General features: G+C 38.3%; 1 protein-coding gene across 3 annotated transcripts in view; it reads right to left on the reverse strand.

Moving 5' to 3' along the window:
• Positions 1-20,990, reverse strand: part of DOT1L (DOT1 like histone lysine methyltransferase) — a 604,393-nt gene that overhangs the window by 40,580 nt on the left and 542,823 nt on the right. For all 3 annotated transcript variants that reach the window (XM_033954025.1, XM_033954026.1, XM_033954024.1), the window contains exon 24: positions 1,288-1,901. In XM_033954025.1, coding sequence (XP_033809916.1) covers positions 1,288-1,901 — 614 coding nt within the window. The remainder of the gene's footprint in view (positions 1-1,287; positions 1,902-20,990) is intronic.

Genomic DNA, 20,990 nt, shown 5'->3' on the forward strand with positions numbered 1-20,990 from the left:
TAAAGGATCAATATAAATGATGCAAAATTATTAGCCCCTAGCAAGAATCTAGCTTTCTCCTGGAAAGTTTGGCTAGTAGAATTACAACATATAGGTCATCTGAAGGAAAACAAATCACAATGTAAACAGATCAAGATAATACCATCCAAAACTGCTTCAATGAGTCTTTCTAGGTAAATACTACACATCCCTATTAAATGCAGTATTTAATTTTTTCCTCCCGCTACTACTGCGTGAGCTTGCTGTTTTGGCAGCACTTCCATCTTTGGTCTGACCAAAGAGAAGACAGCGGACAAGTTGACCTGATTGTTGACCCGTCGGTGTGAAACAATGAGGCTAAAAGATGAACACCTTTCCTAACTAATCTTCAGAATGGGACGTTTCATTTTGGCTACGATGAAATGTCCCATTATGGAGAAGCTGGACTTCAGGTGGTAAGCCGGGAATGTAGGGAGGGAGAGAAGTGGAATGTAATTTAAACTTGCTTTGATTGCTGAAAGCTCCGGCGGCCTGGGCTCCCCATTGAAATCTTCTCCTGCAGGGTCCAGGCTCCCCACCAGCCATTGCCACAGAGATGCCCCAGCTCCCTCCCTGGTATCTGGACTCCCTGCCAGCCACTGCCGCCCAAGCAGCTGAAGGATGCAGCAGCTTTGGTGGCACTTCTCCCCCCAGGGCCTGGGCTGCCCGCCTGCTATCGCTGCCTGCTTCCTGGTCTCGCCCTGCAGCCTGTTGCGAGGGGGCTGATGTGAGGGGAGTGTGTGTGTGGGGCATCACACCCCTAATTCACGGTCAATTCATTGTGCTAACAGCTGCGCTGAATCGTTCTAGACCCCCAATCTTTACATTTACATTTTCTCATTCCTACAAAGCAAATTCCAGGCGCAACACAAGCTGGGATCGACTTACTAATTTCCAAAAATGCAAATACAGAAATAGGATTACATGAAATCAGATACCCAAGAAAGCTGGACCCTGGAATAAGCAGAAATGTTTTCCAAAAGGAAAAGGATAAATGGGCAGATGCTCCATGACCACTGTAACTGTAACTTAGAAATCTCCCATTCAAATCTATCTGGCAGGACCTGGACAAAGTTCATAAGCTATATGCTCAGACTTTGGAGAGTTCTGCTAGGAAACATTCTTTAAAAGGGCCTCTTTTTTCCCCAGTTCCTTATTAGGAACTGCACCAGAGATTCTAACCAGAAACTAAAAAGAAATAGTAAATGGGAGAAAGGGTGGGACAGCTCTGAGAAGCTAACAACTGTCCATTTTTTCTGTTCTCCTTACCATAGAGTTAATGTTGAGTGGGGAACCAGAGGACTGAGCAGACAGACTTGCTACAGTAGGCAAAGATTTGCGTTTGGGTGACACTCCCAGATTTGAAGTCCCATTAGACAATCGCTTCCTTCTGCCTCGTTTCTTGCCATCCTGCACAAATGCTGGCCCACAGTCCATCCTGATGGTTGCTGTTAGGGGGCTATACTTACTTGAGGGAGACTGCCTTGCTGAGCCTGAGAGGGTTAAGATTATTCTCCTCTTTGACTCACTCTCTGGATCTGAAAACCCACTGTCATGTTGTAAATCCCCTTTTGCTCCTTCAGCAAATATTTTTGGAGGATCAGAATACTGTAATACTCCTCCTATACTCTGAGAAGAACCATTCAACCTTGGACTTGCTGAGTGCTGGTGGGCAGGGGAATTCTGCCCAGAGCCCCGAGATTGCATTAAAAGCAAAGCAGGATGTAATGGAGTAGAGCTTCGAGATCCTGATGAGTTAAACAAGGAACCCGAACTTGATGAGTCTTCAAAAGCTGCCTGATCAACACCATGGTTATTGAGCTGAGCTTGGGCATTGAAAACTGCTCCATTCACTGCCATCGAGCCAGAAAAATAAGAAAAACCTAAGAGAGACAGAGGAGACAACAGTTTTATTCTATGCGATTCATGTTCCAAGATATATACATACACATTATATAATCAATCAAGAAGGGGCTCTAAAAATTCCTCCCCTTTTTTAATTTTATTTATCAGTTTTCAAAATAATTTACAAGAATTAACTCTTGTGACAGCAATACAGCTTAAATTTGGATAACCTCCCCTTTTTAAAAATCAGCAATAGAAAATAGAACATTTATGTCAGGCAGTCAGCAGTAGGGAGTTAATATGCATTTAATGAAGAGCGCATCAATAGCAAGCAGCCTCTTATGACACCAGACAATCACATGGACCTGAAGTCATATGCTCTAAGACAAACCATGGGCTGTGCCGCACAGAAATTTTTAATTTTATTTACATTACAGGCAGTCCCCAGGTTCTGGGCGGCTCCCTCCTCCTAGCTGCACTTCTTTTCACAAAGTTGCAAGCACCAGTTCCTACATGTTACCCGTGGCCAACTCAGAAGCCTTCCCTGTAGACTTCTGGGTCAGCCACGGGCTGAATGTAGGAACTGCAGCCACTGCTTTGTGAAAAGAAGTGCGGCTGGAAGGAGGGAGCCGGCTAGAACAGGTAAACACCCGTGGGAGGGAGCTTGAGACACAGAGTAGAGGGAGGGAATGACAAAGAGGGATGCGTTGGGACATGACAGAGAGAAGGCACATTGGGACACAAAAGAAAGGGAGGGAGCACAAACCGGACAGAGGATGGAAAGTAGGAAGAAAGAAGGGAAGAGGCATGAACTTGGGATACAGAATGGAAGGAGAGAGGGGGAGCATGAACTTTGGGACATAGGATGGAAGAATGGAGGGAGTGAGCAAAAGAGATGCTGAAGTGGGGGAGGGAACAGAAAGGGAGAATTGTTGAGCAGGGGTGTCTGAGTGAGAGGGAAAGAGAGATGGTGTACATGGGGAAATGAAGAAAAAATTGTTCGGCATAGGGAGGGAGAGAGAATTAATGGACATAGTGGTGGGAGATGAGTGACGTACAGATGCATGGGGAAGAAAGAGATGAGAGGGAGAAATGTTGAATGTGATGGTGGTGGAGAGGAAACAGTGGAACAGATGGAAAGGGATGAAAGAGGGGCCTCAAGGAGGTGGAGAAGGTAGGAAGAATACTAGGATCAGACTTTAAGAGGGAAAAAAGTTGCTCAGAGGGCAGGCTTTTGGGTTAGCTGTGGGCAGCATGGTGTGAGGGAGGAATGTTGGACTTGGTGGTGGATGCAATGGAGGGAGAGATGAGGCATGGTGCTGGAGAGAGGTGATACAAGGAGAAATGTTGGGTATGGGGCTGGTGGGCAGGGGTGAAAGGTGCTGTACATGGTCCTGATGATGAGAGAAGGAGAAATGTTGGATGTGGCAGTACAGGTGGTGGGAGAGATGCACCATGAGGGGGGAAAAAGAATGTGCTTTTGTGTAGTTTAATTTTGTGGTTACCATAATGTATTAGTAAGATTATATTGTGTGTACAGTACAATGGAGATTATATATTATGCACTTTATTGATTATGTGCTTGAATCAAGTTTCAAGTTTAATTCTAATTTGATTAAATTGCATTATCAAAATATCAAAGCGATGTACAATTTATTGAAAGAAGGAAGGACAGATAACATTTAAGGTCACCCAGGATGCAGACGAAGTCATAAACAAACATTGATGGAGAACAAAAGGGATGTGGAGAGAACTACAATATAATATAGAAAAGGAGTACATAAAAGGGAAAAACATAAAGCAAGGGCATGTTGGTTTAAATTAAGAAGGAAAAGTCTCGTATTAGTTTTGGGATTCAAATGCATCTTTAAACCAAAAATATTTTAATTTTCCTTTGAATCGATCTAGGATCTTTTCCTCCCTCAATTGTACCGGTAGTAAATTCTAGATTTGGAGGGTTGTGACTGAAAAAATAGTGTCCCATCATGTATTAATGAATCTGAGGGAAGGAACAGAAAGTAAGCTTTTATCTTCCGATCTTAAAGTTATTGTTGGAGAGTAAGGAATAAATACTCTTTCTAAGAATAGTGGGGCTTTAACCATTTGGACATTGAAAGTTAATAAGGAACATCAATGAGGACACAGAGTCAAATTTCGTCTAATAATAATAAGCTTTTATTGATCATGACAGGAGTCGCCATACAACAAATCACATTTAATTGGAAAAATTGGAGTAGACTTAATTATTGCTTCTGGTGGAATTCATTATGTCATATTTATAAAATGGAAAGAGTAATTGCTATACAAAGAGGAAACTATAATAAATTTAATGAAATCTGGGGGTCATTGACAAGATATTGTAATGAATAGATACCATTTTTCCATTATAAATACAATAAAAAGGAAGGGATGGGGAGAGATTTTATAATTTTATTAATATTTAGACCAATAATAAAGAATATTATATAGTTTTGAGAATGCATAGATTATGGTTGGGTTGGGAGGGATTGGGTTAAAATTATAATGTTTTAATGCTGAATATGATAAAGTTACAAGTGTTATATTCAATTTTAACTGTTATTTATTGTTACATGATGCAAAATGAATAAAGATTTGTAAAAAAAAAAAAAAAGAAAGTTAATAAGGCTAATTTGAAAATGATTCTGTGTATAATGGGCAGCCAATGTGCTCTCTGTAAGAGTGGCGTTACATGGCCAAATTTTCTGGTTTTAGAAATAATTTTTATTGCTGTATTTTGAATTTAAAGCTGCCTTAATTCTTCTAGTGTAACTCCCTTGTATAATAATAATAATAACAACTTTATTTTTCTATACCGCCATAGTCAAAATGACTTCTAGGTGGTTTACATTGAAAGAAGGCTGGACAATCAGCGAAGGAGAGAAATGTTACATAAGAAATAGGAGTTGCGTGAGGAATTGTATAGTGAGTTGCAATAGTCTAATTTTGATTCATTACTAGTGAATGTATTAAAGTATTAAAGGAAGGTGGATCAAGAAAATTTGCTATGGATCTAATCGTACGCAATCCATGAAAACTGCTTTTAACCACAGCACTTATTTGTTTGTGGTAATTGGAGTTTTTAAGGATGACACCTAGGATTTTAATCTTACCAACTTCTTGTAGCAGAATGTCTTCAATATTAATTGGTGAATGAGCTTAAGTCCGCTTTTCCAAGGGAAAAGCATGGTTTTTGACTTGGTGACATTCAAAGACAGCATGTTTTCATTTAACCATTGGCAAATTTTGGATAATTTCTTGTTGATACTAAGAATTTTTGCGATCGAGTTTGAATTTGTGTAAGAGCTGTAGATTGTCTGCATAGGCCAAAATCGTGAACCCAATTGATTGGCTGAGTGTTACTAATGGAGCCATGAAGATATTAAACAATAGATGGGATAAAGTTGAGCCCTGTGGAATACTATAGTTAGAGGAATAAGGTTTTGAGGATGAATTAAAAGATAACCTTTGACGATCATTCAGAAAAGTAGGAGCGAAACCAATGTAAGACTTGTTCACTGATTCCTATAGACATAAGTCTATTTAATAGAAGTTGGTGGTCTATTGTATTGAAAGCAACAGATAAATCAAGGGATATAAGAAGGATTGATGATGGTCTAGGAAATAGAGAACTGAGGTTGTCACACCAATCAGAGTCTTCAGTTTAGTGATTCTAATGACCGCCGGTCTGATTTGGATGCAGCACTTTATTTTTTTCCCCCCAATTCTTTATTCATTTTTTCATCTTACATCAAGTACACAATGTTACATCAATTGAATCATACACATCAGTTGAAATTCTTTCTATTATCATCTTAAATACATAAATTATCTCCCTCCCCCACCCACCCTTCTCACAAATATTGTAATAAAAAAAATCATACATGTGCTATATTCATAAATATTGATTAAACCTTTGATATAACTATATACCACCCCTTCCCATAATTATACTTTCAGTGTAAAAAGGCGTCTAATCATTACAATAAGTTATCAATGACCCCAAATTTTTTTAAAATTATTATAATTCCCTTTTTGTATGGCAATTGTTCTTTCCATTTTGTATATATGGCACAACAAATTCCACCAGAAGGTATAATTAAATCTAGTGTAATTTTTCCAATTTCTGGTGATATGTTGAATGGCGACTCCTGTCATTATCAATAAAAGTTTATTATTGCTTGATGAAATTTGACTTTTTATTCTCATTGACGTCCCAAATAGAATTGTATCATATGATAGAGCTACATGGTTTTTTAATAAACAATTAATTTGAGACCAAATTGATTTCAAAAAGGACATGATACAGGGACAAAAGAATATTAAATGATCTAGAGACCCTGCTTCCAGATTAGGATGCAGCACTTTAGTTTTCTTTACAAACTCTGATATTTGGTTAAATACCACTGTCTCTGTTAATTTGGCTAGAAATGGAATGTTGGCAATAGGGTGAAAATTTGCACAATCATTGTGGTTTATCTTTGCTAACTGAGTGAATAAGTGACTTTTTCCATGATTTTGGGACAGCCCCAATATTGGACTGATAGTGATGAATTTGTGTATAAACAGACCACAGCAAGTGAAAAAAATGTTTTATAATGAATGGAGGAATTGAGTCAGTGCTAGAAGCGTTTGTATTTACGAAGGTGCGCTAAGCGTTTTAGCGCACGCACCAGATTAGCGCGCGCTATAGCCAAAAATCTACTGCTCAAAAGGAGGCGGTAGTGGCTAGCGCATGTGGAAATTTAGCATGCGCTATTCCACGCGTTAAGGCCCTAGCGCGGCTTTGTAAAAAGAGCCCTTAATGATGGGAGAGTGATTCGTGAGGATTTAGATAAGAGGAAAGGAACATTCATAATCTAATTCAGTGTTCTTCAACCTTTTTACACCTATGGACCGGCGGAAATAAAAGAATTATTTCATGGACCGGAAAACTACTAAGACTGAAATTTTAAAAAACCCCATCGCCACCCCGACCCCACGAGCTCGGTCCCGCAAACCATCTGATCCCATCTGCACAAGCCTCAAATAGTTATGATTTTGTATTGAACTTATTTTATTAAAGTATAAAAAGAAACAATATTCTGTACATTTGTCATTTTATAAATACAAATAATACAGGGCAATGATCAACAAAACCCCCGTCTCCCCTCCCCTTCACATATATCCCCTCAAGAAAACTAAATAAGCCAAATTATTACAGAATGCTACACAAATATCATGCTAACAGAATACCACAGTCACATATGGCAGGAATGGTGTTAGGGGGAGTGCAACTTGGACAACTGCCCCCTGGTCAGAGAGAGCCCTAAGCCAGCTGGAAGCTAAAGAAGCACTGTGCTGCCTGGGCTTTGCACTCCCCAGTTATGTCTAACATCAGCTCTAGCAGGATACATATTTCATATCTGATATATTCTAATCACAAGATAGAAATAAAATTATTTTGATTCCGGAACTTGGAGGCTTAGCAGATGGCAGGCTAACTGCTGAGTTCCCTCCTATGGGCATACTTTATTAGTTTTAAAGTAATAAATATTGGGGGGCGTGGCTTGGAGCCGCAATAAGATGGTCGGGTGATAGCGCAGCTCCTCCATAACAGGTTAAAGAACTGTAATTATAAGCTACAAAACTTGAAATTTTTATCTGATTTTGTGCTTCTGGATTGTATGATGGTATCGTCTAAACATCTGAAGGAAGAGATGGCTGGTACAAGCGTAGTGTGTGCTAAGAAATCAAAAACAGAGCTCATGGCCCCCTCAAAAGTTCCGTTGCCGGGTGATGACAGTTGCGATATCGTGGCTGAGCTCAGACAGATTAAAGAAATTTTGTTAAATAACTCAAAGAAGATACAGGAGGCTATAGATTAAGTGGATAGCCTCACACGTCAAATGGCAGTCATGGATGTTAAAATGGAACAACTAGAAAAAAGAACTGAGGCAAATGAAATTGAAATAAGACAGCTGAAACCAGATAAAAAGTTAATTGAGAGTCTGTCAAGGGATCTGGAGGATTGCATTAACCGTGGCAAACGGAACAATTTGAGAATAATTGGTTTGCCGGAAGGCATAGAAAAGAATGATCCGATCTCGTTTTTGGAAAGCTTTTTACCAAAGATATTACCGCTGAAATTCAAATACCCGATGGAATTCGAGAGAGCCCATAGAATCCCGAATAAAAGATCAGACAAACAGCTGGGACCGCGGCCTTTGATCTTTAAATTATTAAAATATCAACAGATTACAGAGATTCTTAGATTGGCAAAAGAAAATCGTAATTTAAAATGTCAGGATTCTAAAATTTTCATTGTGTCTGATTTTGCCAAGGCCATGGCACAGAAAAGGAAAAAAATTGCTGGAGCTGAGGCCAAAATTGAAAAGTCTTGGGGCTAGGTATGGGCTGCTATACCCAGCCATAATGAGAGTCACCTATGAAAATAGGACTCTTAATTTTGAAGACCTGGTGAAATTAAATGAATTTTTGGAAAACTGTGATCACCAGATGTCTATGTAATATACATTCATATATAAATATTTTGATATTGGATTACATGAAGTCCTTTTGAATAAGCATTCTAAACGGTCCTGTTCATCAGACACAGTTGGCAACATTCTCTGTTAATGTGGATAGAATGTTGTGGGGTTTTTTTTTTTTTTTTTTTACTGACAGCATCTCTAAGTTTTGATGTTATTATTCACAGATTATATAGATTCATGAGAATGGGTTAGATAGCTCAAGTTTGTTCTAAGGAGATGAAATTGCTATGATATGATAGAATTGTCATTGGATTTGAACTACTCACAATAAAATCATTAATGGTGACTCAGGAAATATAATGGTCAGTCATGTGTTTTAGCGATATCAACATTTCACAGCAGGAAGTAGATTTTTTGAAGGAACCACAGCATGGCGGCTTATTAAGGATCCAGATATATATATGTCAATCAAAATAAATGATTCTTCTGGAAACTGTTTAAGAGGAATTTAAATGCATTGATTTGACTGCATCTTTTATGATTCAGGATAATATGGATACAAAGGATGGTTTTGGATATATTAAGTTCCTGGTTTTCTTTTGGTGATGCAGAGAAGGAAAGAATGCTGTTCATATTTTGATATTTAATATGCTATGTTCCTGAAGGCTGACTGAAGTGTTGGTTTATTGAAGACTGAGAGTTACCTGTATTGTGGATGAAGATTGTACAACAATGGCAGTTCACATTTAACATCAATATACAGTTTTGTTTGCACAATAAATTTTTATGTGCAGAATATTAGTTTAATTTGAAAGCCAGACTGAGACTGATAGGAAATTTTTTATTATAATACTATAGATTGTGTTTTTATTTTGTGATTTGAGGTTATGGTTGTTTTAATTTTTATAAATCACTATATATGAGTTCTTTTAATTTTGTTTTATTTCTTTCAAAAGTAATTGATATGAATTATATTGTTGTTTTTAAATTTTAATTGGTTAAGAAATATTATAGTTTCTTGTTTAATTAAAAAGTAAGATATGAAGCTTAGATATTTTCATTGCTATTTATGATTATATTTTATTTTTGCATAATAAGAAGATAAATTTGAATAATTGATATTTTATTGATATATTGCTAGTAGCTGAAATGTATTCATTGTGATTTTGTTAAAAGTATTGATTTATGGGGAATCTTTTATGATTGAGCAATATGGTGATTGGTTTTATATTGTTATGGAATGTTTTATTCTATAAGGGTTTGATAATTAATGACTGGGTAATTGTTAATTACTTGTTTTGGGTTAGTTTGGGTATTCCTAATAGTTTTTATTAAAGTCAAATAGTTTTACACATGAGGAAAATAATAATTAACATGAAATATGGGCTTTTGTTGGGTAAATTGGGTAAATGTTATCAAAAAATTAATTTTTAAATTTGTTAATTTTTATTGGAGATATTTTGGATGGACTAAATTTAGGTAGCTTATTATTTTTAAAGAATGTGATATAATATAATTGACCTGTAGGAGTTTCTTGTCACTTGTTACCACATGTGTGTTTCCAAGTTTTCACTTTTATTGAGGGGAGGGTGGGTGGTGGTAGGGTGGAGGAGTGGAAAGGGGAGTGTGGGAGGGGGGATTTACGTTTTTTTAGTTCTTGAATTTGGGAGAAGTGTAAATTTTGATTTGATTCAATATAATTTTATTTACTGGATGATTTCTGGATGTATAATTTATACATATTTACAATGATTTTTAAAATATTTTCATTAAATGTAAATGGTCTAAACCATCTGATTAAGAGGAAAAAAACGCTCTTATTCTTAAAACAGCAGAACGCGGATATTTGTTTTATCCAAGAGTCTCATCTGTCTGCTGAAGAGTCCAAAAAGCTGGAAGGGAATTGGGTGAAGCATTGTTTTTTTGCCCCCGCGGTGGAGAAAAAGGCTGGAGTCGCTATTTTGGTTAATAAAAAATGTAATGCAGTGTTTAATATGATAGCTTTTGATCCTTTAGGAAGATGGGTACATTTTGACATGAGTATGGCACTTTTCAATGTGTATGCCCCTAATTTGAACCAAATAGAGTTTTTTAAATCTCTTCAACAGTTGGTTTTTTGCCACTGGCTGCTTCTAATTTAGTAGTGGCGGGAGATTTTAATGCTGTTATGGATCCTGTTATGAATAAAAAACCTAGTAAAATTATAAAGTCATTAGGTTTAGATAATTTTATACAATCTTCCAATTTAAAAGATATACGGCGTAGTCTTCATTTTAATGATCGGGAATTTTCTTTTTGTTCCCATGTTCATAAATCATTTCCAAGAATTGATTATGTTTTTATTTCAGATCATTTAGTACATCAAGTAACACAAGCCTCCATAGATCCAATTGTTTTATCTGATCATGGGGGTGTGTGGGTTGAATTTAACGTCATTGATCAAGATAATAGTAGACCAATGTGGAGATTTGATAATGCTTTGCTTGCAGATTCCCTTATCCAACAGTAACTCTCTTTCCTTCTCCCCTGTCCAGCAGTACCCCTTTCCCTTCCCTTGTCCAGGAGTACCCCTTCTCCTTTCCCTCTCTAGCAAATGTTTCCTTTCTTTAGGCTAGCGGCAGCTCTGTGTGCTTTTAAATTCGGCACACAGCTACCCCTAAGCAGTAGTTTAGCCGCAGTTTCATGAGGTAGCCTCTGGGCCTTTGGGAGGATGGCTCACATCGCATCATCGAAGTGGGCCGGCCTAGCAAAGGCCCCGAGACTGTCTCATGAAACCGCGGCTAAACTACTGCTTAGGGGCAGCTGTGTGTCAAAGTTAAAAGCACACAGAGCTGCCGCTGCTGGTCTGGGGGTGCAGAGACAAAGGCAGGAGACATACGCGGCATGAGTCCCGGCATACGCAGTGGAAGCAGGAGTCCCGGCATAACGACGGCAACGGGAAGTTGCAAATCAGCTGACGCCGTCACCTTTTGTTGCGGCGGTGTCCCGAATCCTTCATGGACCGGCAAGATTTTTTTGCGGACCGACACTGGTCCACGGACCGACAGTTGAAGAACACTGATCTAATTCACTGTCTGGGATTAATTTGGATTGGATTTGGCTTTGAATATTAATTACTTTTTCTGTGAAGAAATTGGCCAAATCCTGAGCAGTTAGCGAGATATCTGGTACAGAAACATTTTTTGGTTTGAACGCCGTTAAGGACTTTAGGATTAAAAAGAGCGCTGAAGACTTTCTAGATTTGGGGATGCGGTTTGTGTAGTACCATATTTTTTGTTCCATAAGATGCACTTTTCCCCCCCAAAAAAGTGGGAGGAAAAAAGGGTGCGTTCTATGGAGTGAATACCCAAATCCCGCCCCCCATTACCTTGCAGGACTGCCACCCGCCCCTCGCCTGCTGCCACTGGTTGCTCACTGCCGCCAAAAGTAGAAGGGAAAGGTCAGGCGAGTGCAGCGATTGCACGCCGCCAGCCCAGAAGCCTTACCCCCGTTGTCAATTCTGACGTCAGGGGTAAGGCTTCTGGGCCGGCGGCGTGCAATCGCTGCACCCGCCTGGCCCTTCCGGGAGCCGCACTGCTGAGCCAGGAGTCCTCCCCCTGCTGCTGCTACTTCGGCGACATGTCCTTACAGCAGCGGGAGGTAATTAAATCCAGCGGGCAGGCAGGCTTTGGGGGGGGGGGGGCGAAGAAGACAGAGGCTGAAAGGCAGTGAGAGGAACAGGAGGGAGAGAAAAAGGGACAATTGTTGGGCCTGAGGAAGGAAAGAAAAATCACCAGACAACGGGGGGGGGGGGGGGGGGGGTTGGAAGAGGACAAAGACTGAAAGGCATTGAGGGGAACATAGGAAGGAGGGAGAAAGGGACAATTGTTGGGCCTGAGGAAGGAAAGAAAAAGAAATTACCTTACAATAAAGGTAGGAAAAATGATTTTATTTTCAATTTAGTGATCAAAATGTGTCAGTTTTGAGAATTTATATCTGCTGTCTATATTTTGCACTATATTTGTCAATTTTTCTATAGTTGTTTCTGAGGTGACATTGCATATTTTAAAAAGTCATCTGCTTTGACATCTGTGCTCTGTCCCTTCCTGCTCTATACTCTGTCCCTGCCCGCCCTGTCCCAGCCTACCACTAGACCACCAGAGGGGGGACAGGGTACAGAGCCTGGCAGGGAAGGGGAAACAGGGTGCAGAGTCTGGTAAGGAGTGTGGGGTTGGGTGCCGAGCCTGTCAGGTAGAATTTGGTTCAGAATGTTTTTTTTCTTGTTTTCCTCCTCTAAACCTAGGGTGTGACTTATGGTCTGGTGTGTTTTATGGTGCAAAAAAATACAGCGATTCTTTTTGGCTACATTAATTTTACTTTTGTAATAATTAGCCTACTCTAAATATTTTGATAAGTTAGCTGATTTTTTTAATGTTGCCACTTCCTTTCCAAAGAACGTAATTGGTTTTTAATTAATGACAATTCTGCTGTATAACAAGAATTTTTTGAGCTCTTTGCTGGAATTGAGCAAGGGATAATGGGTGCGAGGTTATAAAAGAAAAGGAACTACGACTGAATGGTCAAACTTTCTTAATTTCTGCCTCTATTAAAATCTTGGGTGTTATACTGGACTGCCATTTAACTCTGGATGATCACTCAAATCTATTGACAAAAAAATGTTTCACAATTTTGTGGAAACTTCGGACGATAAAAAATTTTTTTGATAGTGTATCATTTAGATTATTAGTACAATCCTTCATTTTATCTGTTCTGGATTATTGTAATATAATATATGTGGGATCTCATAAAAAGCTTCAAAAGAGATTGAAACTTTTCCAGAACATGGTGGTCCGTTTGATTTTCAGACTGAAAAAGTATAACCATGTTACTCCATCTTATCGACAGCTGCACTGGTTGCCTTTTGAGGCTAGAGTATTATTTAAATTTGGTTGTATCTGTTTTAAAGTATTGTTTGGCGCCTATTTATCTGTCCTCGTGCTTTGAACGATATAAACCTACTAGGATTACTCGAGAGCAATATTTATTTGTCTATCCGACTATCAAATCTTGCCGTTACAAGAGATTTTTCGATAAATTGCTCGGTTTTCAGGCAGGTAAAATGAACTTATGGTTAAGTACCGTTATTTCTCAGGCTCATTCATATATGTCCTTTAGAAAACTGCTAAAAACTGATTTGTTTGATAAATTTTTAAACTGATGTTTTAGAATTTTGATTGATAAATAGTACACAGTTTTTACAGTTTGTTTATTTTAGCTGATTTTAACGCATTCTTAGTAAATTGTATTCTATCTATTGTTTTTTAATTAATTGCATTTTACTTACTGATTGTATAATTCTTTACTGTATGTGAACCACCTAGAACTATGTGGTATGGCGGTATATAAAAATAAAATAATTATTATCTAGAAGGGCTTTACATGTATTTTCTCATTTGGTTACTTGGTCTTCAAGGGGTAAATTATAGAGATCATCAATTTGTAGTTGAAAAGATGATGTTATGAAAGAGGCATGAAGCTTCCTAAAATCTCTGAAGGTTACTGTTTGGATGAATGGGATATTTTAGGTGGTTTATGATGATATTTTATCATGATTAGACTATGATCTGACCAGGGGACCAAGCGAATCAAGGGGGTGGAAAAATCAATAATTATTGATTTAGGGCAGGGGTGCCCACACTTTTTGGGCTTGCGAGCTACTTTTAAAATGACCAAGTCAAAATGATCTACCAACAATAAAATTTTAAAAAAACACAATGCACACATAGAATTGTTAATTATCATTCCTATTCCGGGTTTTTTTCAAAGAGGTCAAAGCAGATGACTCTATGCACTGTCACCTCAGTAACAACCATACAAAAAATAGACAAAACCCACCCCCCTCCCTTTTTACTAAACCACGATAGCAGTTTTTAGTGCAGGGAGCAGCGCTGAATGCCCAGCGCTGCTCTCGACGCTCATAGGCTCCCTGCGCTAAAAACCTCTATTGCGGTTTAGTAAAAGGGGACCATATTGTAAAATATAGAGAGCAGATATAAATTCAGACACATTTTGATCACTAAATTTAAAATAAAATCATTTTTCCTACCTTGTCTGGTGATTTCATGAGTCTCTGGTTGCACTTTCTTCTTCTGACTGTGCATCCAATCTTTCTTCCCTTCTTTTAGCCTCTCCTTTAGCTTCCTCTCCTCCTGACCTCATTCCCCCCCCCAACGTTTTCTTCTTCTCTCCCTGCCCTTTCTTTCTTTATTCATGCCCCCTTTCTTTTTTTCTGTTTCTCTTGTTTCCTTCTGTCTCCCTGCCTGCCCTCTTTCTCCCTCCCTGCCCTCCCCCAAGCCACTGCCACTGCCATCGGATAACAGGCCCCCAAAGCCGCCCGCCGCCGGCCAGGCTCTCCTTGCTTCGGGCCCACCAGCATTCCTCTCCCCAACGTCAATTTTGCTGTCGGAGAGGAAGTTCCGCTGGCCAGAACTTCCTCTCCGACGGCAGAATTGACGTCGGGGAGAGGAAGGCTGATCGGCCCAAGATCGACCTATTGGGAGAAATGCTGCCGGGTCCTGCCTTTGAGGAAACAGAAAGTAGGCAGGACCTGGCAGCATGAAGAGCAAATCGCAAGCTTCACTGACCTGTCTCCCGCTTTAGCCCGCGAATGGGGCTCTAACATGTGTGTGCCGGCTTCCCTTCTCTCCCCCCCCGGGCATAACTTCCGGTTTCAGAGGGAAGAGGAGGGAAGCCGGTACAAGCACACGTTAGCCCCCGGAGCATAAATTCTCCAAGCATTTTTTTTGTTTGGTTTTTTTTTTTTAAATGTTGAGCAGCGGAGGCAGCAGCAGAATTCAGGAGCAGGCCAGTCAGGAGGGGAAAAAAGAGAAGAGAAGAAGGGAACCCGCTCTGCGATCAACTGGGTCGCCTGAGCGAGCGACCTGTCGATCGTGATCGACGTGATGGGCACCCCTGATTTAGGGATTAGGATCATGTCTAGGGAATGACCAGCTACATGAGTAAGCTCTGCTTTCGTTGGGAATATGTCAGTGAAGAAATTTAGTAGTTCTGATGAAATTGCATTGTTATGTTCGTCAAAATGGACATTGAAATCACCAAGAATTAATGGATTTCTAGCAGATGTACTAAAATCGAATAAGGTTGATTGCAAAAGTGTGAGGGTAACGCGGCTGATCAGGGGAGAAAAAATTGTCTTGCATGAAACCAGCCCCTGGTGCAAAAAAGGTTGGGGACCACTGCTCTAAGACCAATGACACAAGGTATGTAATTGTTACAGGAAGGTTGACTGACAGAAGAGCCTGCTGACAAAAGAACTTATCTCTAGGAATTTATTGAGAGTTTTAATTTTGTTTTAGAAAGTTTCACATCAATATTGAGCTTTAGCTAGCATCTGTCAGAACAAGCAACTGCAGTTTTGTTAACAGCTTCAGCACAATTATGTATAGTATAGCATATATTTTTGTTCATGAATAACATGATTTAACTGCCACAAAAATTTGATGACATCATCAAGTCGCTAGGACTCGAACTCGAGTTGATGGCACCTAACAAGTTATTCTAAATCGATCAAAAAAAAAAAATAAATAAAAAAATTACAGCAAATGGTGATCAAAACCAGGTCCAAAGTTTAAATTGGAACATAAATGTACCAAGGTATAAATGTAAAAGTAGATATAGAAAAATGGCACAGTCTAACGAAGTACTCTAAATACAAACAGGCCCAAAGTACAGGCTTACTGATTAGATGGACATGCAATGGATATGAATAAGTAGGAATACAAAGCCAAGAGTAATCTTAAGAGGTCTTTTGGGACAGTTTGTACTCTACCCCACCAAGATAAATGTAGAGGATTCCATTGCTGGAAAACATTGTGTAAGATTTGCTTGACCCCATTTGATCGTGATTGGCGTGTGTTTGTTATCTTTTATGCAGTTTGCTTTATACCTTAACCACCATGGACCCCTGAGGAAGGCGTGTTATCCGAAACACGGACTGTGTCGGGTCCCTTGGTTGGCTATAAGGTTGTATATGTTACTGCATTTACTAATAAACAACACCTGCATCTTGTACATTATCTGCAGTCTGTTCGTTGTTTTGAGGATTCCATTTCTCACACATTTCTGTTACCTTTTGTAATAAATTTTTTTCATTAATTTTCATTGTATCATCCACTGATTTTGCAATCCAAATTCCTAAGTATTTTATACCATCTTCCTTCCAAATAAAAGAAAATGGATCAAATAAACCTTTTGTACAGTGTACATTTAGTGGAAGAACTTATGATTTATTCCAATTTATCTTGTAACCGGAAAATTTTCCAAATTTCTCAATTAACTCAAGCAAACATGGAATGTTTTTTTTCTGGATTTCTCAAATAAAGCAAGATATCATCCGCATATGCCGATACTTTATATTCTCTATCTGAACGCGGAATACCCTGTATCTCCTTCACCTGTTGAATAGCTAACAACAAGGGCTCCAAAACAATATCAAAAAGCAAAGGAGATAGTGGACAACCTTGTCTAACCCCCCTCTGCAAATTAAAACGTTCTGAAAATGTATTATTAATATATAATCTAGCAGGAGGGGAGCTATACAACATTTTAATTATTTATATAAATCCTGAACCTATACCAAACCAGTCCATTGCCTGATACATGAAGGACCATTCTACTCGATCAAAGGCCTTGATGATTTTACCTGTAGTTTGTTATCAAATGGGTATGATACCAATTTTTTTTCAGGGATCTTTTTATAAAAAAGTAAATAGGGTTCTAACCAATTTTATTTGGCTGGGAAAAATTCCTAGAATTGCTTTAGTTTCTTTGCAAAGGCCAATTGTGGAGGGTGGGGTAAATTTTCCAAATTTTTATAGGTATCATCAAGCCTATATTTTGCGTCAAGGTATGTATTGGATCCTCCCAGAGCCCATTGATAATATACCAGATTGGTTCTGGTTAGAGTGGAGACTCATGTTTCCTTTGCGTCTTGGTCATGTTGTTAGTATCAAAACGCCAAGGTTATATAAAGATCATAAAATATTTGTAGATACCTGGAAAACTTTAAAGTATATAAGTAGTCTGACTCCTATTCCAATAAATAAATCAACAACTCAAACGATTTGGCTAAACCCCAAGATCAAAATAGGCGGTTTTAAAATCATTTGGAAGCATTGGATGTTGGCAGGGATACGTATTTTAGAGGATGTAATAATTAATGGTAAACTGCTTGAGTTTTCACAATTGCAACATAAATTTGGTCTAAATAAATCACAATATTTTAGGTGGTTGCAATTGAAGCAGGCCATTCAGGCGGGGTTCCCTGAATGGGAAAATCTTAATAATTATCATAGCCTAGAATTCTTGTGCTTTCAAATGGTTTCTACTGGTCACCAGGCCACAATGTGGTACAAATTAATATCTGGATTTGTAAATAAAAAGCCAAAACATGGTCTTAGAGACATTTGGAGCATTGAGATTAAGCATCAAATTAATGCATCTCAATGGCCACGACTTTGGTCTTGGAGGATAAGATGTACAGTTTCAGCATCTATGAGACAAACATGGTTTTTTCTTTTGCATAGAGCTTTTTGGACCCCTGTTCGTTTACAAAAATTAGATAGCTCCAAGTCTAATAGATGTTGGCACTGTCATCTTGAGGCTGGGACATTAGATCATCTTTTATTCTATTGTCCATTTATATTATTATTTTGGAAATCAATTTGGCCTCAAATAAGTAGGATGATGGATAATCCAGTAGCCTTGACTTATGATACTATTTTATTTGGTACAACAATGAGAGCAAAGAGTCAAATTTTGTCACATAATAACAAACTTTTATTCATATTGACTGGAGTAGCAATTCAACAAATAACATACAATTGGAAAAATTATGACAGATTAAGTTATAACTTTTGGTGGAATTCGGTATGCCATATATATAAAATGGAGCGCACAATAGCAACACAGAAAGGTTATTTTGGTAAATTTCAGAAGATTTGGAGACCATTAGCAGATTTTTGTAATGATTAATAACATTTTCCCATAATAAGATATTTGTTAAGTGGGGATGGGGGTGGGTATTATTTTATTTATCTCATAATATGTATGAATTAATTAATACATTTTGATGTATTAGGTTAGATTTTCTGAAATAGGTAGGGAGGGATTGGGGGGTTTTCTATTTTATTTACATTTGTCATATTTATTAAATGTATTACATAATATTTAAATCATTATAAAATATGAATATAAGTATGATATATTTTACTTAAAGTGTTCATGAAGAAAATCAAGTGTGTATTTATAAGATTATATGAATTTTTCTGATACACTTGTTGTAATATGCAAAACTGAATAAAGAAATTAAAAAAAAAAACAAGAGGTCTTTTGGGAATGAAAGACTAAGAGCTCCTTTTACAAAGATGCGCGAGTGCTTTTAGCGCATGCATCGGATTAGCGCGTGCTACCCGATAAACTACTGCCTGCTCAAGAGGAGGCGCTAGCGCATGCAGCATTTTAGCACGCGTTAAGACCCTAATGCACCTTTATAAAAGGAGCCCTAAGTATCTAGTATAAGTAAGAGAAAAATAAATCTATAAGAGGCAATTTTCACCATGAAAGGCTAAACAGAAACATACTACAGAAAATTCACATTTACTGTAGATGTCAAATGGTTTAAAAAAAAAAAAAAAATCCACAAAAAATTCTTTACAAGCTCACAATTTAGCTCCAGTAATTAAGGATAGGTCAGCATAAGTACACATGGATCAAGTGAAAAACAAATTTTGGGATTAAAAGATCTGACCACTCCTTTTTGCCAAGAAAGTGAAGTTGCTTACCTGTAACAGGAGTTCTCTGTAAACAGCTGAAGAATGCAGCCACACTTGATGGTGAAGTCCTCAGATTGACCATTTGTGCAATGCTCATCCCTAGCTATAGTAAAGCCTTTAAGATTACTGGGCATGTGCAGGAGTTTCTGTGTTTGAAGTGCTCTTTCCCACTGTATTCATTTGGTTCCTAACTCGATGAATGAGAAACAGAGGGGATGGTGGAAGGGTTAAGTGTAGCTACATTCCTCTGCTGTCTAAGGAAAATCCCTGTAACTGGTAAGCAAATTTGCTTTCTCCATAGACAAGTGGGAAGATGCAGGCACACTTGATTGTGTCCCTAGCTGTTGCTGGATAGCTGGCGATGACTTCAGTGATGAGAAAATCCTAGCCTCCAAGGAGTAAATAGATTAAAGGACAAATTGACCAAAACACATGTCATAAGATAAGTCCTGCTCCACACAGTAATGTTTAGTGAAAATATGTATAAAGTAGAGAGCTGAACCGAACAACACCCCACAGGAATCCCCTCCATGTTTAAAGGATTCCATGGGGATGGATGCAGGCCTGTGGGGTTCTCGCAGTAATCCAGGCTAGCATAAGACTTTAGATCATTTATTATTCTATTGCCCATTCATTTTGGCTTTTTGGAGATCGATTTGGGGCCAAATAAATTGTTTGTTAGAAAATCCTGTGGCTCTATCCTATGATACTATTTTATTTGGAATGTCAATGAGGAAAAAAAGTCAAATTTCTGCAAATAATAATAAATTATTACTTATTATGACAGAAGTTGCCATTCAGCAGATTATGTTTAATTGGAAAAACTGGAATAGATTAAATTACAGTTTTTGGTGAAATTCACTGTGTCATATGTATAAGATGGAAAGAATGTTAGCGTTGCAGAACGGAAATTTTAATAAATTTCAGGAGGTTTGGAGACCATTAATAGAATATTGTAATAAATGAATAATAATTTTTCCCAAGCTGATATAATTGTACAGGGAAGTGGGGTGGGAGGAAGTTTAATTATAAATTGATGGGTTGAATTAATAAAGAACAATATATATATGTAATCACATGTGTAAGAATAGGGTTGGGAGGGAGGGATTTATTTTTAATTGTGAAATTACTAAGAACAGATACTCAAGTGATATTGTATAAGTTTAACTGTTAATATTTGTTGCACTTGTTGTTAGATGAAAAAATGAATAAAGAATATTTAAAAAAAAAAGAACATAAGAATTGCCGCTGCTGGATCAGACCAGTGGTCCATCATGCCCAGCAGTCCGCTCATGCGGCGGCCCTTAGGTCAACGACCAGTGCCCTGAGTCTAGCCTTATCTACGTATGTTCTGGTTCAGCAGGAACTTGTCTAACTTTATCTTGAATCCCTGGAGGGTGTTTTCCCCTATAACAGCCTCCGGAAGAGCGGTCCAGTTTTCTACCACTCTCTGGGGAAGAAGAACTTCCTTACGTTTGTACAGAATCTATCCCCATTTAACTTTAGAGAGTGCCCTCTTGTTCTCTTTACCTTGAAGAGGGTGAACAACCTGTCTTTATCTACTAAGTCTATTTCCTTCATTATCTTGAATGTTTCGATCATGTCCCCTCTCAGTCTCCTCTTTTCAAGGGAGAAGAGGCCCAGTTTCTCTGATCCTGAAATTTATTCCACAGTATTGTTCTAAAGCAGGAGGGACTGCTCCACAGAATGTGATGGTGAGGAGTCTTTGATGGATGGAAGACCGGGGTGGGGATGGAGGCAGGGGTGAAGTTGAGATGATATCCTGGACCCACTTCTCCAAAGT

The sequence above is a fragment of the Geotrypetes seraphini genome, chromosome 8 (assembly GCF_902459505.1).
Source record: "Geotrypetes seraphini chromosome 8, aGeoSer1.1, whole genome shotgun sequence".
Lineage (NCBI taxonomy): Eukaryota > Metazoa > Chordata > Amphibia > Gymnophiona > Dermophiidae > Geotrypetes > Geotrypetes seraphini.